The following is a 27,679-nucleotide window of genomic DNA, read 5'->3' on the forward strand; positions in this document are numbered from 1 at the left end:
ATGATGACGTGTCGGCTGGGTTCGCGGCGGCTGGGCGGGTCGCGAGGCTCCCTGCAAGCCGGCACCGCATGCTCTGCTGCGAGTGAATTGGATCTCTCTTTACGCTCACGACGCTCACATAAAGCTAGGTAAGCATACATTATACGTACAAATGAAGAATATCTATAGATAAATAAAAAAGGATTATTAATTGTCGCATAATTACTACATCGTTTTGATACGGTACTAACCACAGAAAGTGTAATATTTAGTAAAATAATCTAATCCATTATGATTTTATTAACTGTGAAAATTAAAGTAACATTTAAAACACATAAAGGATTTTGTTCCCATCGTTTTATAAATTTGTTTGAAATTTAAAACTAAACGAAAAAGTAAACATTAGCGCTGAAAGTTGGATTCAGTTTTGGATTCAAATAAGCTATAGCCATGCTATAATATATAGCTATATATAGCTTTTGTGCAACTTTGAATACTCCTATTAAGTATATATTTTATGGAATAAAGTAATGCAAATAAACATTTCATATCAATTAAAGTTGTTTTAAACAAAACAAACTATACAAAATTAGCCTACAATACGTAGTCTCCGTAGCGATATTATATATTTCTCTATTATTTGAGGCGAATACAAAGCAATAGGAGTATTTGTTTAGGAAATGTTGTTATTATTAGTTATGCGTCTTAGAAGGAAGGAAGGGAAAGTTGCTCAAGTATGAAATATTGACTGTATTCGGTATTTACGCATAATAAATGATTACCCAAGCTTAGGCCAAAAATAACTCGAATGACCTACTTTTATATAGAACGTAATCATTTCAAATGAAGTCTAATCACCTTTACAAAATTATTTTCTATTCAACCTACAGTCCTAAAAATATTCCTAATCCGCAGAGTATTTTTTTAAAGGGATTGTTCGATTTCTCTTTTCGACGGGGAATTCTTATGGCGGGGGCACACGATGCGTTGCGGCGCCGCAACGCTAAGATTTCACCGTGTCAGTGGGCACACGAGCGGTGCGGCGCCGTAACGTTGTTTTGTCGCAGCGGCGCCGTAGCAGCGTTGGACAGTCAGTCCTTCCTTGTGACGCAAAACAACTGAGCGCTGCCGCTCCGGCGTCGCATCGCATTCACCCCTCCCCGCCTCGTCTCGGTGGTTGCAAGTCCGGTGCGGCGCCGGAGCGCATCGTGTGACATGCCACAGATATTTCTATGTAAGACGACGCAGCGACACCGCTCCGGCACCGGACCGCCGCCGCCGCAACGCGTCGTGTGCCCCCGCCGTTACCCAATGGTCTCATTTAGAATCTGAAGCTGTATCAACTTCCCCAGGGATGCCTCATAGGTATCGGTACCAAGTATAAGAAATAAAACATCGATTTCAATTCCTCCTTATGTCGCATTTCTCACTGCTAAGGTTCGTGATCAATTTCTTTAAAAGTCTTCAATTTGGCCTCTACAGACTACAGTTTTATTGCCTTTATAATAATATTCTGTACTTTAGTAGATGGTCGACTAAGCTATTTCCATATTTTTTTACATATTCTTAAAACGAATTATTATAGATTGATTTATAAAATAATGAAAATCGTTTCCAGGATTATTGTTGTTGATTGCTCTTTTAAATTCATAATTTATTACATCTTAACAAAATATAACATTAAAAAAATGATAACAGCATCTTAAGATAAACTAATGGAATTTTCCACTAGGATAGAAACACGTATTGGAGAAACTATTATAACAAAGTACGTTAATCACAAGTTCTTTACCTTGCGGGTGTAGGTACTAACTTTTACTCGAATCCTTTAATAGAATCGTAATATTGCAAATGATCGAACTTTCCAGAAGTTTCTTCACCGTCTCTTAGAAACAAAGTCGGAGCAAATTAAATGATATCTTGGATGGATACTTGTATATTACTGTCGCCTTTGTTGAGCAATAAGTGTTTATATTTATTCAAATAAAATTTCCTTTCTTCTGATTGTATATTATGTATTATTCGTTAGTCTTAAATAATGATTGTGAAAATGAACATTTGTTTATATCCGGTTTTAAGAGTACCTATACCATACCTATACTAAACTTAAATGACTTTCTATAAAATTATGCGTCAGATGGTCTATGAATAACGTTTATAAAGCGTTTATATTTGTCATTTTGTAGCTTTTGTAGGAAATAGAGGATTGTTTTCATCCGTCATGTTATTGATAGCAATTCTAAAATAGGTTATAGCACACATTTACCGGGTTCAGACTGGGTTTTACGTAAGCAGTAGTGATGACGTGTGAGGTGTGACGTGCACGTTCTGCGCTATGCAAAAGCAATATTATTTCGCATCCTCTAAACTGGAGCTGTCAAGCAGCTTTCAACGATAAACCAGATATATTGTGCTGTTCTATCTTTGAGATAATCTCACCCAGTTATAGCGTTTAAACAAAAGTGCATCTATTTAATCGTAAATTGGGGCGTTTCTTGGATTCTACTTGAATGATGCGCTATCATTTATTGTGAATATTTTAAAATCTCCGAGAAATGTGTATAGTAGAACTTTTGTATATGAGAGTAATGATCAAAAGTTCCTTTACTTTTGAATGGTATTTTCAAATTAAAAAACGAATGTAACGAAGCGATTCTGAGTATTTCAAAATTAAAAAAACATAGATTGCATTTACTGTTAAATATACAAACATAATGTTTACAAATATCTACACTCAAAAGCAAAAATAAAACATAGCATAAAAATAACTTACACAAGTCCAACCAACTCAGCAGTCACGTATACAGGTACGGGTATGTGTAGTTTCTTTGTTACTCGTTAACGCGCTATTCACTTACTGGCTCGGAAAATCTTCGCCATAAACTGAATACAATTGGCTTTTACCTTACATTTTTAATTTATACATATAATTGTTTATCCACCATAAAAATGTTGTACGGTTTCAAAATGTTTAGTATTGAGAGCAATTTATTGCTGTTTACGTAACAAAAAGCACATTTTCGTAAAGTATCAATTATTTGGCGTTAGGTGGTTAACGTGTGCCGTGCCCATTAAAGCAGCCGTGGAGTGCCAGCTTCGAGGGTCCGTCTCTTGTTTGTTGAGGCACGTGAGAGCCCTTATTTTAAGAGAGCCTTAATCATACCTAAGTGTCCCGTCATTCAGAGATACGAGCTAAAGAAGGAGGAAGGAGGTTGGCCCAGAATACACAAGAGATATCGTTATAGATCAAGTTAAACAAGCCAAGTTAGTAGTTAGAGATTGTTCATTTCGTGTAAAATTAATTATTTCATTAAAAATGCATTTATTTATACATATAAAATCTGATACCAATAAAGTGCATAGAAATAAATATCGTCAACTCGTTATTTTTGTTAAAAAATAATAAAAATTTTAACTAACAAAAAGTATTTAAAATATTACTAGCAAAAGCTTTCACTGTGGCTTTCACAAAACGGCATTGGCAGTAGAAATATCGATAAAATACGTTTTATTTTCTGAATCTGCCTATTTCCATTGAAGCGTTTCTATAGTAAATCTCGTGAAATGTAACATTTCAACGCAGGTAGCGATGTTAAGCCAGCAATATTGGGAGTGGTGCGAGCGGGCGACGCGCTGCCTCACCATCGAAGCACATTTTTGAACGGTTTATAGTTATCTCATTTCACACTACGACAGCTCGAAGCGAGCACTTTTACCCCTCAGTCCCTCGATACTGCATTTGAAAAACCAATTTTTACCGGTAGCCGCTCATGTGCCACTAAGTCGATTGAGCTTTGGAACTGCGGCGGGTATTCCTCGGCTTTTCCTCGTACTATCGAATTCTATTAAAATTGATCAGGTTGATCTCGTTTTTGCTCAAATTCAATTACAATGTACACTCAAAATTGAATTCTTTTGTAACTTTTCGTCTTAAGTAGGGTATTTTAATTTAATAAATAAATTAACATTTATTTCAACTTTTTAATTCAACTCTATCATCTTCGTGTATTTCAGAGATTAAGGCCACAGTATTACAATATTATTTAAGGCTATGATATTTTTCTGATTGATAACTTAACACATTTCACATACCTACATTCACAAGAATTAATGCCACTATCCAACGATGCGCTCGAAAAATCCATTTTATCAATCTGCTATTGTTGTGTTGTTCTCCAATTCATACCATAGTGTTTATTATTATCTGTGTCTACTGATGTCATTCATGGTACATTAACTGTATACCTAGATTAAAACTCCTGGGTGCAAGTGGCGAGGCTCCACTGCTCGGCGGCTGGCGCAGCACGCCGCACACGCCGCACGCGACGCCCGCCCCGCACCACTCGCACAACCACCTCGCTTCTCATTGTAACGGCACTGACAGGTTAGTTGCTTAGCGCGGCCGTACACGGACTGCTCGAGCCGCCCGTGTACGGTCGCTCTTACTAAATTTGATAATAGATGTAGCTTTGAATACTGTTAAATGAGAAAAAGATGTTGCGTATTAAAATGGGGATGTTATCGTGGTATAAACCGCGGGTAACTTCCAAATTTTATCAGAGGTTATTCATTTTCAAACTCAAACATTTTGTAAGGTTTATCATTTTTATTATGTACCTATGTACCGTAGTATGAAACATTTTTCCTCGATCTTATGTGATTATTCCTTTTTCATTTATAAATTATTTGACAGATTATGTAAAATATTTAACGAATTATTCGTTGAGTCGTTTTACAGTAAAAAATAAGATTGTTTTAATAAAAAAAAAAACGCATGTAATCAGTCATAATTAAGAATTCATTAAAAAGCTTCCATAACTTTACAACGGGTGCAAAATTTTGTTATGGGATGCTATTATAACTACGAAGTGCATGAGTAAAAGTTTGAGTTTTAAAAAAAAATATCTCAGATTTTGATCTTTATGTTAAAATGTTCCTGTTTTGTATAATATTGGAATATTCGATACGCCTGTATTTCAGTGTCATTCAGCAACTATTTACTATTTCATCACGAGAACAAGTTTTCATGTAAACACCCGCGGCTGTGTGCATACTCGAGACTCAGTCTCCGATTTTATTTTAACAAAATGGCTTTTGATCTTTGCTTAAGTAATTCATTTCTGTTATTTAGTTTTATAAAAATTATGTTGAGCAAAATATGTTTAACAGTAATTAAAATGTCATTATGAGTTACTATATTAAACGTGATGATTTAAAGCTGAATGGAGTTCGAATAGTTGATAGATATTGAAAACAGTTCTCGAAAAGCGATATTAATTGAAATAACTTGAATTGCGGCTTCATTTTCATGAACATGTAACATTTCGTTATTGACTCTATATTACGTGGTATTACATACGTCGAAGTCCCTGTTTGTCGTTATCAGTATACAATCAGTCTATGTAAACCTGTACATATGAATTAATATGTATTGTTATAACACGCATACATTATTGGCTGATAGTAATGTGATCCATTGCCATTGATTGTTGTGAGAACATAAATTGAATTCAAAATAGATTCTGTTTGATCTCAACTAGTCTTAATAGGCTATTACATCGAGAATTAATTGTTTAATGTAAGCAGATCAGTTACATAGATCATATTAAATGCAATTTTTATTTGAATAAGGGCTGATTTTTCAATCCTTGGTTAAAACTTATTCGTCGAATAATGTATAAAACTACCATTTTAAAAACGTATTCTAATTGTCCGTATTTGACAGTTTACGTGACATTTTAATATTATCGTGTAATACTTTATTGGACGGATAAGTTTTATCCAAGCATTGAAAAATCGGGCCTAAAAAAGATACAATAATGACAGTTAATCCGTTACACTTGACTTTCCAATGAAGTAATTAATTAATACCATTCCCTTGCTGAATAAGCCAATAATTTTGAATGATTGAATACTGGAACATAAAACATCGTTATTTTAGGTAATATAATATTTAATCAATACTCAGTAATTTCACACAAAATAAGTTAAGAAGGCATGTAGGTTACATAACATCGAGTCTACACATTTGATATTTCGTACTAGATTTCCGCCCGCGGCTTCGCCCGCATTTTCAAAGGAAAACCCGCATAGTTCCCGTTCCCGTGGGATTTCCGGGATAAAACCTATCCTATGTGTTAATCCAAGTTACCCTCTATATGTGTGCTAAATTTCATTGTAATCGGTTCAGTAGTTTTTACGTGAAAGAGTAACAAACATCCATACATCCATACATCCATACATCCATACATCCTTACAAACTTTCGCCTTTATAATAGTATTAAGATTTCTCTTTGTATCGCCTTTGCTGGAGATGTTTAAAAAATCTCTGATATTACTTACAGACAAGCGTGGTAACTGGCATCCTTATATTAACATAAACAGTCTATTGATTTAATAAATTGGATTTACTACTAAATTCAACAATTTTGTTCAACAGCAGATCCATCCGACGACGGTCGACCTTCAACGCTGGGCCGTTTCGGCTCGGATTGTCATTTTCATTCGTGTTCGACCCCGCCGGCCGGCTGTGCTATTACTGGTCCATGGTCGTCTCCCTCGCATTCTTATACAACCTCTGGGTCATCGTATATAGATTCGCCTTTCAAGAAATCAATGGTAAGATATCCATCTTAAACCCTTTTATAGATATATCGATCGCGAAAGCTGTAAGTCTTCATGCGATTGGTTTTACATAACTATAACTACATGCTGATTATTGCAATATTTGTTCAATATTACGTAACAGTAGACAATGACTGCTTTAAGTAATTAAAAATGCGTTTTGTAAACAAATTTCCCTTATTTACTAACAAGTTTAATGAACCCTTTCTGATGTGTTTGGAATACGAACTCATGTTTAATTTTTATGAGCGCATATATTTACTTTGACTGGTATTAATTATTTTGAAATTTAGTAATTTATATGAAGCTCATGTAAATTGTAACGTCTATTTGAGGAAGCAACTTAGATTAGCAGCCGATCTGGCTTGCATCGATTTAGCGCACTCAGCGAATAGTTTGCTTAACTTGCACCGTAGAGAATTAAATTACTTACCTAAATAGCTTTTCTCTTAAATGTCAAAACCGTAAGACAATGTGATACTTTGAAAGACGCATCTCAATGTAACAACGCTCAAATTTCCTATTGTTTTGTTACAGTCGTCCTTTCATATTTCCACAAAGATTATATAATCTCATTTGTTATAAGCTTAAGATGGTTTTAGAAGTAGAACATAATATTCAACCCGCCCTTTCAATGCGATATAACGAAATCCTTAGCCTTTTAATGTCTTTTGTTTCAGGTGAAACGTTAATAGTGTGGTTTTGTTTGGATTATTTTTCGGACTTCCTTTATCTGGCGGACATTTTATTTCATTTTCGGACGGGCTACTTAGAAGACGGGGTGTTGCAAACGGAACCGGCGAAGCTGAGGGCGCATTATATGAACTCTACCACATTTTACATAGACTGTCTCTGTTTATTGCCGCTGGATTTCCTTTATTTATCCATAGGCTTTAATTCCATTCTAAGATCCTTCAGACTTGTAAAAATTTATCGCTTCTGGGCCTTCATGGACCGTACCGAACGGCACACGAACTATCCTAATTTATTTAGGTCGACCAGTTTAATTCATTATTTATTAGTGATATTCCATTGGAATGGATGCTTGTACCATATAATATATAAAAACAATGGATTCGGTAGTAAAAACTGGGTATATCAAGATACAGAGACTGCGGACGTAGTGAAACAATATCTACAGAGTTATTATTGGTGCACGTTGGCGCTGACTACAATAGGTGAGTACATTTTTTCCATATATTCAGTCGTAAAACTCGATTTTATCTTAAAAATTTTCGAACACTGTAATAAAAAGAAAATGAATATAACCACGGTAAAATATAAGGGATCATAAACATACCTGAAAAGGTACTACGTAAGTTCGTAACATAAGTTTTAAAAGCAACTTACTTGTAAAGAGGTTATCCTCGAATATTATATGAGGGCTTTTGAGGCAGGTACGTGATCCTGTATAGTTTACAATATCGTGTATAATAAGGGCCCTTTATGAAAGTTGATATCAAATATGGGTTGTAAATTAATATATTATTATGTCACACATATTTCAATACAGTACCTGAGAGTTTACTACTAAAATTTTCAAAATAGTTTTAATGAAGTTTGTTTTCCAGTAACTAACATCAAATAGTGTGAAAAAATTATATGAACATTTTATATAAGTATCACTAATATCACATTATCTTAATAATCGTAGACAAATCAAGTCAATGATGCAATACAAAGTCAAGGTGTGTCTGAAAATGTAAAATTAATACGGTCATTTTCGAAATCTAATACAGTTAATACTGTTAAATAAACTTTACAAATGCTATGCATTCTATTACACATAATGCAGATGCTGCAACTGCTTGGCTTACACCCAAAAGAGATTATATTTAGATCGTTTGCACTTTAGTGGCAATTTAAACACCTATATTCCTAGTACGTACGGGAGTTAAAATGCTGAAAAGGCACTATTTAAAAGCATTACGGCGTTTAATTTAAGAAGATACTTCAAATATTATTTAACACAATTTTCCTTATTCCTCATCGTCTTAAAAACTTCGTCGATTGGGAATTTTCGGACATAAACAAATATAAAAACTTTTAAATAGTTTGTAGGTCTAGTTTCGACGCGGTACGATTTTGATCTTCTAGATAGTTTTCATGAAATTTTATCAATGAATAAGTTATACCATCTACATAGAGTTTCAAAAGGAGTTTATAATATCCTGACTGATTTTTAATGATCAATAATTTGGATAGAAATTACGAATACAAAATATAATAGTGTTTTAAAAAATTATTAATAAAACTGAATATTCTATCCAAATATTAATCTAACCATAAACGTTTAAATAAATGTTATATTGCACAAAACTCAGACGAACACTTTGGTTTATAAGAACTATCATAAAAGTTGCAGTAAGCGTTCTTAAGGATGATGGCCTTCACAGATTTATGTTATATTACTTTCGTGAATTTTCTTAAAAATTTAAGCTTCACGAAAGAGAAATACAAAAGCTAACCCTATGTTTCTTCTATCATAATATTTTTAACAACACAAACGTAAGCTTCTAAAAAATAGCAGGTATATGTTATACTTGCCTAATTATCTAATGTTTATAAAATATAACCAGTCGTCTCGTCATTTTTACCTCCTTTAAACGGAACATTTCAATATAATTACATTAAACGTGCAGGTAAATCGATGCGAGAAAATATTCCCACCGGGTTAATGTGACTAAAATATTTAATAATAGAGTGTTTGATGCGGTAAAGCGCGACACGGGCAACCCGGAGGTCGACAGTTTCCGTCCTATCGGTAAATGGAGAAATAATTGCAGGAAAGATAGCGTTTATTTATGTTGCTTTATGCTTATATGTTATTATTGGTTCGAAACTACCAACAATACTGATAAGTTCATTCGGGATCTATTAGTTTAGATAACTATAGATAGAGAAATATAATTTGATTAGGCGGATACTTTCTGTTTTTTATATTTGTCCTAAACTATTTTTCTTTAACATTTATAAATTACTTGAATACAATGCGATAGTAGAAACTGTGTTTTGGATTACGGTTCCTAAGATTAGTGTCGCTGATCCGTAGTCCGATACTCGGTTATAAAATAATATTGTTATAATTTTGATACCTATGTCATTTCGTCCGCGCATGTCTAGAAAGCCTACAACTCACAATTTAAAAACCTTTCAATACAGAAACTTTTCCAATAATCTCGTAAAATAAAATCCTTAATTTATTTAATCTACTTTTTATTGGTTAAATTTTAAATCTAAGTAGCTATATTCAGTCAAGATTACTTTTGGTTGAAAGTGCTTTTAACTGAGACTTCGAGCAAAAGCACCTTTGACTGAAAAGTTTTCGCCGAAACAACTATAATAAATAGAAAAATTATGAGTCCTTTAACTTAAGAAGCATAGGTAAATAACTTCAATATTTTGCGTCAGTAATACCAAGAAAACCCCGGCGAATTAAAATATATCTTAGAACCAAAGTCTATATATAAAATTAAACTTAAATAAAATAATTTTGCGTGTACTTAGTTCAATTAATGTTTCAAATATATGTAATAAAATCAGCGCGGAAAATTTGAATAATGATGAAATGTTATTTCATTGCATATAATATATATATTTAGATTTGAAAATCACTATATGTTGGTGCCTATTCCCATAATATTCTTTCTGTGTTAACGTATTACCTCTTTCGCCGTACTAATCAAACATGCAAATGATATCTATATCCCCTTACGCAGAAACATACGTGCGTATTATGCGTTCAAATTAAAATTATTTAACGCAGTACGTACGTAATTTTGAACGCGATAATGTTCCTGGGTTATGGCGGAGGTGTTGGAACGTCTAGCCTCATTTCATTTAATGAGGCCATTTGAATTTCGCGACTGCGTACACTTATTGCAGATCGCACAAACACGTTTTATGTGTGAGGTATTAAATCATTTAATTTTATGATTCCCCACATCTTATTTCATTTGAATTCTACCTTATACAGTATACACGTCATTTATTTTAAAATGTGAACCTTTGGATATAGGTTAAAGAGCTTATCTTTCATTATGCCAGTGAAAAATTAGAATATAGAATTATATAATACAATGAATTTATGTCAAATTTGTAATTTAAGATGTTTAATTAATTATATTTTCTTGTACCCACTGCTCTTTAATATAAAAACGTATTTCGTAATTACAAAAGGATCCACCATAACAATAAGAAAAATGTTAACATTGTTGCGATAATAGGGCCTAACAACATCTAAACAAGGAAAATAGAGCGATTACATTTTTTAAGCTTTTTGTTGCGTAAAGGTTGAATTATGGCTCCGATTTCGGCGAAAGAATACTTTTTCAAAGATAAAGGTCTCTTTGTGGCCCTATTATATCAGACTCACTCGGCTGTAGACTGATAAAGAAATGATCGATTTCTTGTGTTACGTCACTACGTGTACTACAAAAAAGAAATACCATTAAAATCTTTAAAATCAGAGATACAATAAATATTATTTAACATGCAAATGATATAAAACATGGTCATTATTAATGTAATAATAATATTTGTTAAGTTATTCCTACTTTATTTATCACTAGCTTTCCACCCGCGGCTTCGCCCGCGCAGTCAAAGAAAAACCCGCATAGTTCCCGTTCCCGTGGGATTTCCGGGATAAAACCTATCCTATGTCCCGGGGTAAAAAGTAGCCTATGTCCTTTCTCGGGTATCAAAATATCTCTATACCAAATTTCATGCAAATTGGTTCAGTAGTTAAGGCGTGATTGAGTAACAGACAGACAGACAGAGTTACTTTCGCATTTATAATATTAGTATGGATTAGTCTCGGCGTTATTATGTTATGTCCTGGAATAAAGTATAGATAGATGTGGGAAACCAATGTAGAGTCAAAATGAAATATGAAATTAGCATGAAGAGCATTTTATAATATTTTCATAATTTTTGTAGTAGTACTTAGTAGGATGAGCCTTTCTATAATATCTAGCCTTCAACATGAATTTCCTAGAAGAAGCTTATTATCTAATGAAAATGTGCGGTTCAAGGAATTATGAAAAATATTTCTATAAAGCTTTAAAGATTGTTATCAAATGTTTGTTTGGTTTCTTCCGCTTTCTTGCAACTTTGAACTCCAACATGAATTCATTCAGAGCAAATATAAGTAATGTATTTACAAATATTGACTCGAAAGTCAGTCGCGGGCCGACCGTGTTTAACGATTCAGTGGCGTTTAGGTATGCCGTATGCGTGTGATTTATTTTAAATGTTACCAAATCTAATTATGTTCAGTTATTGTGAATATAATATAGCAATACAAATAATTAAAAGTTTGCATTGAGCCATCTGCCGCATCTCCAGTCGATATTACCCAGGAGTCTACAACGAGAGCGTTCAATAGAAGGGAGTTTATAATAACTTTAACACCCGAAATTCCCTGTGCGGAAACTTTTCAAATGTGCTCATAATATTTGATATCTGCGGTCGGGTGTACCCAACCCCTAATCAAGGCGCATTCAATTGGCTTACCCAGGGTTTGACACCGTTGTATTAATATGCGGATACATTTCGATGCGGTTAACCACTGAAAGCTTTTTAAGAGCTTCTACCTAATTAGTTTCGAGTATCGCTTTTATTTTTGTGAATTTCTTGTTTTTAGAAATAAACGGAGAAAATTTAAAGGAACACATTTCGTTCAGCAGTTTCAAACATAGAAAAAGTTTATAGATAAAATTTCCCTTTCAGTAATATATTTAATGAAATCTATTTATATCTCGATGTGTATATTTTGTGGACGTGTATTAATAATATTAGGTAACGAAAAGTTAGACACGTCCCCTATCTGTTAAATATCAATATATCTTAGCCTTATAGCGTGGTTTATCGATACCCTATATCTAGCGGAATGAGTTATGTTCTAAGTATTTCTTTGCCTCTTCTAAAACCTATAAATCATTCTCCACATAGACTTTTATCCTCTTCAATTGAATGGATGTATCGCATTCCGCAGTGGAAGTGGCCTCTATTCAATTCAAAGTAGCTTATAGAGCAATTTATCCTTTTTACCGCTTCCTCGTCACAGGTGCCGGGTAAATTTCTTCCGTTTCGAGGCTTAATTTGACATTGATTCTATAGAAAGATGAAGTTGAAATGTGCAACCTGTTTTAATAATTCTCCTTACAACGGAATATGTATACATAAATGAATAAACTATTTCCACAGTCTATTTCATAGCTGTCGGGATGTCCATGTGTGTGCTTTTTATTATTCAATATATTTCTGGGCTTTAAAATTCAGTAAAGTATTTTCTCCTATACGTTTAAATTATTACTAGAGCAAATTATTACATTTTCTTTTATTTCAATAACTACCATAAAATAAAGCTTATTTGACTATTTGTGCAGTTTACTATTTCAGATTGGATTTTATCCATAAAATGCACTTTAATGACGTATCTACGGTACCGCCCTACTTTTGCAAAACGAGCGCTATCTTTAATTAATATTTGAATGTTTCCGACTAAAATTAATTTACTCATTTCAAGGCAATTATAAATTTGCGCTTCAACGAATTTAACAAATGTGAACTATCGAATTCACTCGTGCCTCCGTCCAATGGTGGTCGGAGCAATTGTGACCACAACTCGTTATTAATTAAAACTATTTAATTATACCGGTGTGCGCCTCGCTTCAAATTGAGACTAAAACATTATTTATATTTATTTAGTATCTAGAAAATTACTGCTTCTAGCTGTAAGATTTATAAAGCACTAAATAAAGCGTATATCTTACAAGTTGAAATTGACTGCAGAGCTTCTTGTTGTAATTTATTTATGCAGTTGTGATATAAATAAATTGAACTACAAGTTGCGGCTCTGAACGGCGACTGCAGTATTTGCTTCCAGCAATCACGTACCTTCCAATCGTCTAGCCGCTCTGCATCCTGCTATTTGAAAATGAGAACAAAATTATATTTGGCCAGAAAGCGTCCTCGGGTTTCGTGGAATGGAATTTTAAATTTCAACTTTAAAGGCTGATCTATGAATTATGGATGTTTGACTAATACTTAGTTGAAATATTATTTATGCTATCTATTCAATTTTTCGATCATTCTCTTCGATTTTGTTTCTAAAACACCAGAATGAATTTACATGAGTGAATTTAATGAATAATACGAAGCAACAACAATAAATAATCGCGCGATATCTTCTTTATAATCGTGATAACTTAAAAATATCAAAATGTTCTTAAAATATTAATTTACAATCCAAGCTAAAAGTATTTAATTAATATGAACAAGTCGTCTAGTTTTATAACTTATGTTACCACAAGAAACCCTTCGATTAATTAACGGACTAATATAAATAACAAAGAAGTAAGTTGTAAGAATATGACTATACCATAAAGGAGTTCATGGAAAGTTCAACCCCAACAGACCATTAACTCCTTTATGGTAATTATTTTGCATGCTTTATTGTATTGGCTGAACATGTTTGTACTTTATTAATATAATTGTATCACCATTTAATACCATGTTCAAAAAAATTAAGATTTATTTATTTATTTAAAGTTGTACAGAATATAGGTAGCTGTATATTCTCTACAATATTTATAAATAATTTAAATACATTTTCTAATATATGTTTGCTTGACAGGTGACCTGCCCCGACCACGTAGTAAAGGAGAATACGTGTTTGTGATAGCCCAGCTTCTGTTCGGGCTCTTGTTGTTCGCAACAGTGCTGGGACACGTCGCCAATATCGTCACCTCAGTGAGCACGGCGAGGAAAGAGTTCCAAGGTAAGTTGCTGCATAATTTGTAGTGCGATCTTATGTATTACAGCTTCATCTTGCGCCGGGTTGGAACGGGATACACTGAAAACAAAATATAATCAGTGGTGTAATAGCTTCCTTCTTTCGAAATAATTTTCTAAATAGGTTAATAACCTTTTAATTTTATTCAATAAAGGCACAGAAAAATTACATCTTCCCTCATATAATACGATTATTATAAGTATGGTAGAGCTAAGAAAATGTATAATACGTTATTCTAGTCCATAAGCCAGCTACCTTCCTTTTTTCGCTAAATTTATTCGTTAATATCGTAATATTTATAGAATTTTAATTTGGTATCGTAGTAGTTTATACCGCCTGAGCTTAATTAAGGTTATACACGCTCTCAGTAATCGCTCCAGAAAGTACTAAACTTAATTTTCCGTACATAATATTATAGCAGAACTTGTTGTTACAGAAATTTACTATATCACTTACTAAGTCAGCTCTGTTGATTTTATTTTAAATAACTCTTATTTTTACATTATCTTATTCTAATTCTTATATCTTATCTACACTGTGCAATAAATTGAACAGAATGGTTTTACCTGAATAGTAAATTAATGAACACTTCTAAGGGGTTCTAGGTGTGTGAACGGTGTGTTATAAACTTTTATTCATTCTAACTTCACCCACCATTTGTTGTTTAAAACAAACTGAAACGATTTCTTTTAAATATTACGCTGTAAAAGAGTCATAAGTCAATGATTATTTAATATAAATTCATGATAAAAGAAGTAACTTGGAAGCTCCGTCATCGCCGTGAGTAATACTCCTGCAATATATATCACTAATGATGTTAATGTGTCATCCCTGTTCGCTCTAATAGCATGTATAATTCAAACGAGTAAATTACGCAAGCAGTAGTGCATAAATATCTGCTCATTGAATGCACACTATCTTTAGTACGGAGTTATGTTTGTTACATTATTATTTATGTAACATGTCTGGCGAATTTGAAGTGAGGGCATAAGTTCATCAATAAAATTCGTAACTCTGTAAATCTACCACAGGCCGCAACAACAACAAAGAAGCTTTCATGAGTTTATTTTTTAAATATGTACGAAGCTTTAAAAACGGAATCCACGTAACATAATATTTTTTTTTTTTTTTTTTTTTTTTATTGTGTGATAGGGAAGCGCTTGACCACAATCTCGCCTGATGGTAAGCTGAGATGTGGCCTATGGTGGAGCGCGCTTCCCTAGAAGGTACCCGTTCACTCTTCGCTTGAAGACCCCCATATTGTACTCGTCGGGGAACACATACTCAGGAAGCATGTTCCAGTCCCTCGCGGTTCGGATGAAGAATGTCGATCCGAACCGCTTTGTCCGGGTACATGGAACATCCACCATATGGCGATGCCTAGAGTCTGTGCGCCTCGACGATCGAAGGAAAAACGGGGATGGCGGAATTAAATCGTGCAATTCCGCAGCGCACTCACCAAAGTGTATCCGATAAAATACCGATAAACTTGCCACTCTGCGACGGTGGGCGAGGCTCTGGAGTTTTTTGCCTACTAGCTCATCGTCGTTTATTAGCCTCTTGGCACGCCTCTCTATCGCCTCAAGCGCCTCCAGCTGGTACTTGGCGGAACCGTCCCAGAGGTGAGAGCAGTACTCCATGCACGATCGGACTTGTGCTTGATAAAGGTTGAGCAGCTGTCCCGGGCTGAAATACTGTCTCACCTTCGCCAGAATTCCAAGCTTTTTTGAGGCTACTTGGGCTTTGGATTCTATATACGAACCAAAGTTCAGAGTAGGCGTCAGGGTAATGCCAAGAAGCTCGAGGTGGTTGGTTATCGGCACGGATACACCCTGGAAAGTCGGAGTCAGGTGGAATGGACTCCGTTTAGCGGAGAATAGACACGCCTGGGTCTTAGTCGCATTGAACTTGACCAGATTGGCATCGCCCCAATCGGAGACCGCCTGTAAGGACAAGTTCATGCGATCGACCATCGACTCTCGTAGAGACTGGATTTGTGCCGTACTGGTTCGCGCGCTGGATACATATCTCTCCACAACAGTGCTATCGTCTGCGTACCCATAGATACCGGGTTTCAGCAGATCGTTGATGTGTAGCAAGAAGAGTGTTGCGGAGAGAACTGATCCCTGAGGGACCCCGGCATTAATAGCCATTTTACAGCTGTAGAGTACACGTTGGAATAAAAGTCAGGTACTAACAAATATGCTAATCAGGTCGCCATAATTTATATGTGTGATGAATAGTAAAACAGAGTTAATGCTAAAAATATAACATACAGTTTATATAATCTGTGAGTACTTTGTAGCACCTATTCTATACAATGATATCAGGGTAACAATATGTCCAGAAGAGAGATTAAGAGAGGCGCCGAAAACTCGACGTGCTTATAGCTTTCTGAGACAGTGATTGTAGTCGAACAAAACCAGACCAATAATACTATGAATTTATTAAGTTTGTTGTTAGCAGTTTAGTCCACAAAAGTATATTGATACAGATAAAATAAAGTTCTCTCCTATCTTTTATTGACGTATTCTAAAGCATAATTAATTTATTTTATTTTAAATAGACAGTAAAATAATGCATATACTCGTAATTTTACATACAGATAAGTTTTATATCCTATGAAATAATATAGAATAGTTTTACACAATATAGAGGAGTACCTTCACTCGTTTATAGTTGGAAAAGTAAAAGAATTGAAAGCGAGATGAAAGGCTGTACAATTCGTTATACCCATAAACATGGGGCCTACTGCGATTTCAAACAAAACATTTCCGATTTTCTCTTATATGGAGTTTTATTCACATAAAAGTTTTTACGCCAAATGTTTTGATTACTTATGTTTAGTTGTGTTTAAATGGCTATTAAGGGTATTGCAAGTGAATTGCGGGATTTTGTAGTTACTTTAACATTTATTTGGATAAGATTTATTGAATTTGTCCATAAAGTTTCAAAGAATGCATTATTTTTTGTAATTTATGTATTGATTAAACAGGAAATTTAACCCGTGTTCTTGATGATAAATAATTCAGAGAATATTAACTCATTCGAAGTGCTTACCTTCATTTATTGATCATTATAGTTTAAAACATTATCGACACGTTGAAGCACAATTTGTAACATTAATACGAACAGCATTTGCCGTAATTATTAATAACCTTACGCTAATTCATTAATGGTTGCGGTTCAACGCGTTCAATTTCGTGCGATTCGCTGTTAATATGATAATTAACTTGTACTCGTTTGTTTTCATTTTAGTGTATATTGACAATTAATACAATAGACCGATGTATATCTTCATGTTTTATTAAATAATTATCATATGAAAAATTTATTTTGGACTTATATATGAATTTCGGACTACACTTTTACAGCAAATTTTTCACTCATACTTAGTTTCATTTTATATTTATAAGAATTTTATTCATATCCAAGATTTTAAATCCCGGTTAGTAAAGTTGTCTTGTTATTTCACTATACTGAAAGGTTAATACGGGACTAGGGTCAAAAAGCTGACGTAGCCCGAAGGTGAGACGCGGCGTCGCATTAACGTGCTAAGCAGGTAAACGTGCCGGCACGCGCCGGCCTTCGACAGCTCACGACAAAACAATCTCATCTACCCTAATTATCCTGTTCAATTGCCAAACCTTTCCCTAGTTCCACGGAAATCATTTGTTTTCTAAGATTGGGTCAAGTACAAAGGTATAATACACCTTCATTTACCAATTTTGGGAAATTAGTAATTTACGCAAACAGTCGCATACATTTTGCTTAAAATATATCGCTACAAATTATATAATTTCGAATACATTATGAAACTTATTATAAAATAAATTGAATCGCGTATGACGTCAGTGCAGACGGAGAGGTCAGTGGACTGCAATGTAGCACGGGGTAAGGTTGAGTTAAAAATAAACATTATCGCGTGACGGAACATCGATGACTGAAACCGATTCAATTCACAGCAGACACAGGGGCAGCAAAGTGTCAACAGCTGTAATTAGCACTGCAGTTTGGTCGAAAAGACAATGGCGCCGCGGCGGCACAGAGCGGGCTGAATCCGTGACCTTCCTCGGTGGCGCTGCAGCGAAATAGGTCAGCGGCTTGAATGCTATAAATAGCTCGGCGAAAGTCGGGCGCCGCACCCCATCCCAGCGGTGCGTCCCGCGCGTCCGCCGCATCGATCCGCATTCCGCCGACCGGTCCGCGCTCTGCCAGCCCTGGGACGCCGCTACGCCGTAGCCCTAACACGCGTGCTACACGCTACGGGCTACGGCACTCGAAGCGTTCTTGATTATATTAATTAAACCTTGATAAACGGCGAGACGTGTCGAATTGCTCTTGCTTAACGGAAAATTGAGTGAAATTTAATTAATAAATAACTAACTGTCGCCAATCAAATGGCTGCGTCGAGTTTGTATCTAGAATTTAATTTTCGCTTCATATTGAATATTAAATTTGATTTTGTATTTCGTCGAAACACTAATTAAAATTTAATCATACTATGTAGAAACAATTCTTTATTTTTCATGAAACAAGTAAATAAAATAAAATAAAAATATAAACAACGACAACAAACTTTGGAGCACATTACTCTTATCATAAATACCATTGTCTACAATATTACGATCTCGAGACAAAAAATAATAACGTGGTCGTTTCGAAGAATTATTTCATTGCTTTATTATAAGAAAATATGCATTTCTTATCATATACATAAACGAGAAAGATAGCGTCCGCGAAAAGGGAATACATGTAACATGTTACCAATAGACAAAATCCATACTTAATATTATAAATGCGAAAGTAACTCTATCTGTCTGTCTGTTACTCAATCACGCCTAAACTACTGAACAAATTTTCATGAAATTTGGTATGGAGATATTTTGATACCCGAGAAAGGACATAGGCTACTTTTTATCCCGGCAAAATGACGCAATCCCGGAAATCCCACCGGTTTTTCTTTGACTGCGCGGGCGAAGCCGCGGGCGGAAACCTAGTCTTTTATAATTAATTAAAATTCTAATGAATCTTTTCAACTTTACTTTGTCTAATACGCCGATTATTTCAGAAATACATTTTTAAAGTTATTCTTTTATACGATTTTTTTTCACGAAATACTAAATATATTAACATGTTTCTAGTTGTTACGATTAAAACAGTTAAGAAAACGTACTTATGCAATTTATATACCTCTTTATAATGTAAATGTAATGTAATAATATGAAACATAGTGTAGGTAGTTCTTCGGTTAATATTGAGTGTAACGGTTTTATCTAAACTTTGTATTTGATACATGTTCCAAATTTGAACGTTATCGCTATTATTATATTGAGTAATACGAGTATAGGAGTTGCTCGTTATAAAATCATGCATAAGCCGTAGTATACTTTACTCAAAGCCACGAACTAACCCAACTTTATCGGCAAGTCGCTGACATGAAAGGCTTAATCGGGTGTGCTAAACTTGAGATTGAAATTATTCTTGCTGCCATTAACTTTGTCCAACATTTGAGACGCTAAACTTACTCCCGAAAGTACTTCTCGTCTTACCAGAACTCGGAGTTATTTAAGTTAACTATTATACATTTTAATTTTCATAAGCTTTGCAAGCGATACTTTTAAACGTGATATAAATTTTATTACCAGCACCGCACCTATAGTAAACTTCAGAGATGAATTTTTTTATGACGTGGTACTTAAGTCTTTATAGGGACTTAATGGCATCTGGTGAGGCGATTTGATCAGATAACATAGCTATCTTTAATAAAATAAACATTGTTTAAATGTGAGTTAATTTTTTTCTTCTATTGAAATTAACGTATCGTCACTTAAATTAAATTTATCATAATTAGTATTTATGCTATAGTGCATACAGGCCTTGACCACAACAAAGTGATGTTCAAAATGATATTGGCACGAAAATTGATGTATGTAGAGCAATATATATAATAAACCTAGACCAAATGTTTGAAATGTTCGGGTATTATAGATAATACACAGGCTTTTGGAGTATGAAATATGTTCATAAGTGGTTATGTTTACTGAATACCATATTTAATTTCGTAATCACTCAACTGTATTTCCATTTAAATTAAAATTAATATTAACTATTGATTTTCATAATTGTTGCAGCAAAACTAGATGGTGTCAAAACCTACATGCGTATGAGAAGAGTTCCAAACCATTTACAAGTGAAAGTTATAAAATGGTTCGATTATTTATGGCTCACGCAGAAGTGTTCAGACGAAGAGAAGGCAGTGTCTTGTCTTCCTGATAAACTAAAAGCAGAAATAGCAATAAATGTCCATCTCGACACACTGAAGAGGTACATACTTACTTGCTTTACACGTGTATGTCTACAATCAAAATGGTTTGAATCAAATCGTGCATAAATTTGCGAGAATAAATTCAATGGAAATGATTTCTAAATTATGAATACAGTTACGATAAAGCAGCGTCAGAGAAGCAGTTTGAGCTTAATATCCCGTGTTGTATAATTAAAAACAGAAACATTCACTTTTTATGTCCATGAATTATTCAAAAGCGTTCGTTTATACGATCCGTAAATTTTTGTCGTCAAATGGCTATTGCGAGCTTTTGTTTTTCCACTAAATGCTGTTAGTGCATTGTTTGGGGTGTAGGTCCGCGATAACTTATATTATATGCGCTGATTCCACAACAATATAAGCACTTTTTTTATTTTATTAATTCGCAGAGTGGAGATCTTTCAGAATACGGAAGCTGGTTTTTTGTGTGAACTCGTGTTGAGGCTTCGCCCCGTACTGTTTTCTCCAGGAGATTACATATGCAGGAAAGGTACGGCATAAATATTCATCAATTAAAATAATTACAGGGAATGGAAAGGCCAACATTATATTAAAAAAATATTAAAATTCCGTTGTAGGTGAAGTCGGGAAAGAAATGTACATAGTGAACCGAGGGAAATTACAGGTGATGGGTGACAACGGAAAAACAGTTCTTGCAACATTAAAGGCTGGTTCTTATTTTGGCGAAATTTCCATTCTGAATATGGGCACAGCAGGTAAACAACTTGGTAAATATCGCAACGGCCCGAGACGCCACGCCATTATTATCTATTTCGTTATTTTCGGAAAGTCTTTAAAACGCAAAGGTTTCGAGGAGACGCTGCAGTCAGGCCGAGGGAGCGGCCACAACGCTATCAACAGGTTTTGGGACATCTACAGACGACCTTTATGCCTGATTTATCTTTTAGTTATTATTCAAAGATTTGAATTTCTTTTAATGATAGCTAAAATAAATATCAGTTAAAGTCGTTTTGTATGAAAAATATTGTAGAAAGCGCTTAACATTTTTTATTTTTTATATCACATTTTTTCGCATTTTTTTCCTATTTTGACTATCACTAAATTATACATCATTTTACACTTTAACCTTTCGTTATATATATTATATATTTAGGTAATGTACAGCTTTGTTATTTATTTTATCGCATTTATTAATCTTAGTAGATGAAAGCGTCACGTGTTTTCTTTTGCTTTCAACTTTCATCTCCTTTGGATGTATTGAAGGCAGTGTCCCCGATCGCTTTGCATCCTCCCCAATTTTTTTATATATTTGGCGTGACTTCTTGGTGCATGTAACCCAAAGATTAAATTTAAATTCTATATTGACAATTTACGTTATTGAATGATATTTCGTCATTATGCCGGTTTAGCTGTTAAATCTTTAGTTTGAAAATCTTAGTAAACATAGTCTTGAACATGTAGCGGCTTATTCTTTTCGAAGTAAAGTTTCTTATTTTTCAATCCCAAATGCTTTGTCTTGAAGCACTCTCTAATATCGTTAGAAATGGCTTCTTATAGTTTGTTTCTAAGTGGTATGACTTCAATTTTTTCACTTACATTTGTCTTTGGTCTTTAATTCCACTTGAATGTGAGGGTAGTTTTGGTTGTGTCTGGTTGACCATTTCCTTGATTGCTCACACAACTGGTGTTTCGGTTTCTGTATAATGAAGAATGCTTGTGATCTTCTGGCCTGGTCTTGGCTATTCTAAAGCCATGGCAGTTCATGAGATGTGTACCGAGCACCAGTTGGCACGGAGTGTGTGGATGACACGTCGACAGGCAACCGGCGGACAGCGTCAGTGCGCTCCGTGGGCTACTCGGACCTGTTCGTGCTCAGCAAGAACGACATGTGGGATGTCCTCAAAGAGTATCCTGCTGCGCGTGTACGCCTTGAAGCGATAGCAGTGAAAAGACTTGAAAAATATAGAAAAACACCGGCGGACAAAGGTACGTATGGTATGTTATCACTCCATCACTTTCATATTTTTTAAGCATATAAGTAGTTTTAATTAGTTTTTAATAGCTTACTGCCACACTTGGAGTTTAAATTTTTGATAATGATTAAACATTTTTAACTAGGTTAACATTAGAATCGGTTAATTATCTCACTCTCTTACTACTTCAATTCAGTTTATATTTCAACGATGTAAAAATAAACAAGTAAATGTAAAAAAGAACGTGTGTTCCGAGCACACGTGTCAGAAGTGAAACTTCGTTGGCAAGATTCAAAGATTCTATGACGTGACGGTATTCCCATGACGTGACCTTGAAATTTTACTCTCAACACGCCTAAAGAAGTTTCACTTCAAAAGCTAAGATATATCTACATATCTAAATTATGTACTGTTTATATTATTATGTTATTGATTCCCATCAAGTCACAACCAACTAGCGTTGCAGAAACTCCTGCAACCAGAAACTCTTGTAACTGCAACACAAGCTGATTTGGAATCATTTTGGCATCATTTAATGTTTTTATTCTATACGTTTATTTATATTTTAACTCTATCTTTCTTTGGCGCCAAATGCAAGTAAGTCTTTTCTGGTCAATTTTTCTGAGTGTGGCATTTAGAATAGAAATAATTGTATCTTAGTATTTGAAAGCTTATCTAGTAAGTTTATTTGTAATTTAAGGGGTTTGGGTACTTTTGTATGGGCTAGTGGCGTCCACATGAACTTTCACGGCCAGTAATGAAACTTGGATATTTTAAAAGAGCAATATATTGTGAGCAAAAATTATTATGGACACAAATCTCGAAACGTATTAGGAACAGAGATATTTGGTTTTGTATTTTTCATTACTGGCCAATCACTGGCCGCGAAAGTTCACAACGACGCCAACTGTACCCAAACCCCTTTTACTTTGCTTTTATGTAAATATTTGAAAGATACTAGTAAGTAGACAGCAGCCATGTGATGATTTTATAACACTCATCGCATGTACCTTGCAAATTTCCTAGCACTTTCTATTTCATTGTGTTTGACGCTCAGAACAAGATATTTACATGCTTTTGTAACTTTTAGTATCTATTGGGCGTTCCTACTCGACGCCGGGAAAGCTGGAGTCAGTCGGGAAGGTGCCGACAGTGGACATGCAGCACCCTCGACCCTCTATGATTACTCCGATGCATTCGTCACATCCGCCTTCTTTCCGGGACCAGGTTTATAGGTATATTATAGGAACGCATTATGTTAGTTTTTAGTTTGTTGATATCTATCTTTTAATTTTGAGGTAATTATTTCAAATTTCTTGTTCCAAATTTCACAAAATTCTGATCGATATTGAAATTAATATTTTGAATTACTTTATATTTTAAACTGGTCTATTATGATAGAAAATTACAAAGGGCATAAAACATTTTATTGTCAAAATTTCAGCTTCCGAGTTTAACAGTTTTCACTATTAATGTTCTATTTTAGTTCATCAGTAAGCCCTCTTCGGGTAGCATCACCAGTAGTATCGTGTGCTTCAAGTGCCCGTAGCAGTGCTGTGGGCGGCGGTAGTGTTGCGACGGGCAGTGTGGCTCCCAAGGTCGTCCGTGACTCTCATGACGCGCTGGAGTCAGAGATAAAGCGTCTACGGGAACGCCTGTATACGGTGGAAACGGAGAACGCCGCTATGTCCGCGAAGCTGAGCCAGCAGCAATGGGAAGTTGATCAAAGGTTTGTTTTCAGGCAGTGTTTTGAAGGTGTTTTGAGGAATATTATGGTGCAAAAGTTTTTACTTTTATTTGTTAGGGTCTTGTTTTATATTAAGAGGACTGTCATATATATATATATATATACATATATATATATATTAATGATTACTAAAATTTACTTAGCTTTCCTAATCTTGTTTTTAAATTGGAAATCTTTTTTATTCATTAAACGAGTAAAGATGTGATCAATTTAAATTTTATTTTTTTAAGCTACTCGGTTTAAATCTGGGTTTTGTAAAGACCAAGCTATTTTACATAATTGTTCGCTTCAAGAAGAGGTGGGAACAAGGTATTACGTCGAACAAAGATGTACTTGTTTTAAGAGTCTTGTGATGCTGTAATTTGCCACAATGTGTCGGCCGGCATGTTTAAAGTCTTTTTTGATATTTGCTTCTAATTCTGCGTCATATTTTTGAAAATACACATTTTTACACCTAAAATTTAGCTCTTAAATTAAAAAATTACAGGAATATATTTTTTTATTATCACCCGAAAATACATACCTATTCCTAATGATAGAACTTAATATGAAATGAATGTGAGAGGTTCCAGCTTGTGTAATAGCGTTAATACTTGGTCATAGGTTACAAGAGATCGAAATGCAGATCTGTGGGGGAAGTTCACTGAGCTCGCAGGAGGAGAACGAGCGCAACCGGGAGAGCATTATTTAACGGCGCGCTTCGCCCTCCGCGCTTGCCGCGCGACACGTTCCAACACAGAGCGCGCCGCATACGTTTCGCCTTGCCGCCGTTTGTTGAGCACTAAACTATAACATCGAATGCTAGCGAACCCTTCAGTGCCAGAGACCTTGTGGATTCCAGTGGCCAGTTTTCACCCCTATTGTATGAAATGCGCTATTCGCTACCGATAATGTATAGTGCCACAAACGCCGGCACGCGTTCAAGCGCGTGATCTTCCTATAAACTTCGGACTCCCAGTGTTTTGACGGCTATAGAAAATGGAAAGTTACAAACGAATTAACTTTATCAAATTTATATACATATACTTAGTATATACGACTCGCTAATAATAAATGACGAGTGTTCGTGGAGTGAGATTTTGTCGAGACAATATTATCTTTAAATCGTTTAAACCCAATGGTGTAGTGTGTGGTTTATGTGTGTAAGCGCAAGGTGCGTCGTGTGTGCGCTAATCCTGCATTTTGAGTTCGCGTCTATCGACCATACATGTGTTTAGATATTAATAATTAAAAACTATTGTAAATATCTAATTTTTATTTAATACGTTCATTTATTTTATAATATGTATTAATAAGACGATCTTTAATAAATGGGCATGAAACGGCCGGGTAAGAACGTTTTCAATAAATTCGTAACGTTAAGTTTAGTTGAAACTGTTTATGTATGTTTGGTATCTAGTATGAGACGGTAGTGGTACGATAACCAAATGCAGAAGGATACAGAGAACATTATAAGCTTTATTTGTTATATGTACTAACTACGTAACTTCGGTAACTAGGCGTGTGCAGCAACGCAGGGACGCAGTGCATTGAATGTTCGACAGAATAGTCTCACCTGTGATGCTCACATATATATGATAAACGTTATTTTCTATTTCACCATTTTAAGCTTTAATTATTATTAATCTGGGAGACTAACGAATGTATGTCGTTGTTATCCGACTTCTGGTATATTTTCTCCTTTGTTATATTATTACGGTGATATAACGGTTAGTTAGGTCTTTATTGTCAATACAATTTTATATAATCTATGTGTATCGAAGGATCTAAATGCATATATTGCAAGACTTTCGTTCGATAAGTAAAAAGAACCACATTGAGTTACCATTTGTTATACAGAGAAAATATACCTCTGTATCTATAATAAGTAATGTAGATTAAATATAATAATAGATACTCAATTTCGTTTGGTATTTTGTAAATCACTACTGCCAAATAATGTTAAGTACATAGATAAAATGTTTTAATGTAAAGATATTGATCATAAACTGATTAATGTTTTATACTTATTATCTAAAAATTATTAATAATTAGTTCGTTTAAACGTCGCGGTCGTTATTTCATGTTGATTCGTCGATTCAATTGATATTTACTATTGATGCTTGGAATTCCTTTCGTGTTTGTTTCTTGTAATATATTTTAATTACAATGTGCATACAATGACATATAAATATAATATTCAATATTAAGAAAATTGTAAATAAATTACATACAAATCCTACGATATTCGTTTTTAGTCAGTTTTTCATTGGGGTGCGTTTTCTTTAAACCACGAGCCAAGTTTCTTCTCGCGAGTTTTGTAAGAATCTTAAGGGATACAATCCTATATCGTTCATCTATTAAACACAATAATTATTGTACTTCAAGATATTTTCTCCTTTTAATATTTTATTTCTCTGTTTATTACATTAAATATTGTAATGAACCTTTTTCCATAAATTGTATATCCTATAACTGAAGTAGTCAACCCGTGGCACTTCGAGGTAATATAATAAATAATAAGAGATAACAATGTTTCATTTCAGACAATTTAGATGCATTTTAAAACTCCTTAAGAATGTTTTGTAATGAAAACGTAGCCTACTGTGGTTATTACTGATACGTAGCTTTTGATAAAACTTAGACAGTAGTATTGAATATAATAAAATAAATTAAAACCAACTAAAATGCTCAAAATTTCAACGAAACGATTCATATCAAAAGCGTTATCATCTCATCAGAATTCCACTTTAGTTATTTTCAAATAAGAACGAAGACTATAATAATGTATTGAAGTACAATATATTGGAACAATAATTCTTATACGCAACCAACGAAAAATATTGTATGTACGTACCTAATAAAATATGTACGTACCTAGTACATAGTAATAGTAACCAGTATTGTTATTTTATTTTAAATGTACTGAAATTACTAACAAAATGTCTCTTAATCTGAAGGCGTCTGTTTTGCGAAGGATTTAAATAATTATACCTTAAGTTAAATTCACAAATAAAGTTTATAATTTGAAATCATAATTGTACTTATGTATTAATTACCTTTATTTCTTATTTTTTAATAAATATAATATAACTCTTTTACCGAATGTATGTACCATATATTTTTGTTATAACTATTTTATATTCAAACATTATTATTGTTTAATTTTGTATTCTGTATAATTTTATTCTAATTTTTTAAATATAAAGTAATAAACTCCTTAAATATATGATTGTACAAGAATTCCAGATTTAATTGTAAATAAACATTTTATTTCTTCTTATTGTATA

At 34.1% G+C, this 27,679-nt stretch overlaps 1 protein-coding gene across 2 annotated transcripts; it reads left to right on the forward strand.

The window, feature by feature from the left end:
• Window positions 1-27,249, forward strand: LOC149489777 (cyclic nucleotide-gated channel alpha-3). Of its 2 annotated transcripts, none has more exons than XM_089714554.1 (12): window positions 1-128; window positions 4,229-4,363; window positions 6,419-6,597; window positions 7,284-7,781; window positions 14,243-14,386; window positions 20,536-20,728; window positions 21,119-21,219; window positions 21,308-21,457; window positions 22,509-22,685; window positions 23,754-23,898; window positions 24,150-24,392; window positions 25,014-27,249. In XM_089714554.1, exons 1-12 carry the CDS (start codon window positions 1-3, stop codon window positions 25,099-25,101), a joined length of 2,181 nt encoding a protein of 726 aa, XP_089570680.1. In that variant the 3' UTR covers window positions 25,102-27,249. The 2 variants fall into 2 exon arrangements, with proteins under 2 accessions (XP_089570680.1, XP_089570681.1); XM_089714555.1 differs by having other exon boundaries at window positions 22,509-22,676.
• The last annotated feature ends 430 nt before the right edge of the window (window positions 27,250-27,679 follow it).

This window comes from Colias philodice, chromosome 3 (assembly GCF_061535455.1).
Source record: "Colias philodice isolate Cphi_HAF_F1 chromosome 3, ilColPhil1 Martin Lab GWU primary, whole genome shotgun sequence".
NCBI classification, from domain to species: Eukaryota; Metazoa; Arthropoda; class Insecta; order Lepidoptera; family Pieridae; genus Colias; species Colias philodice.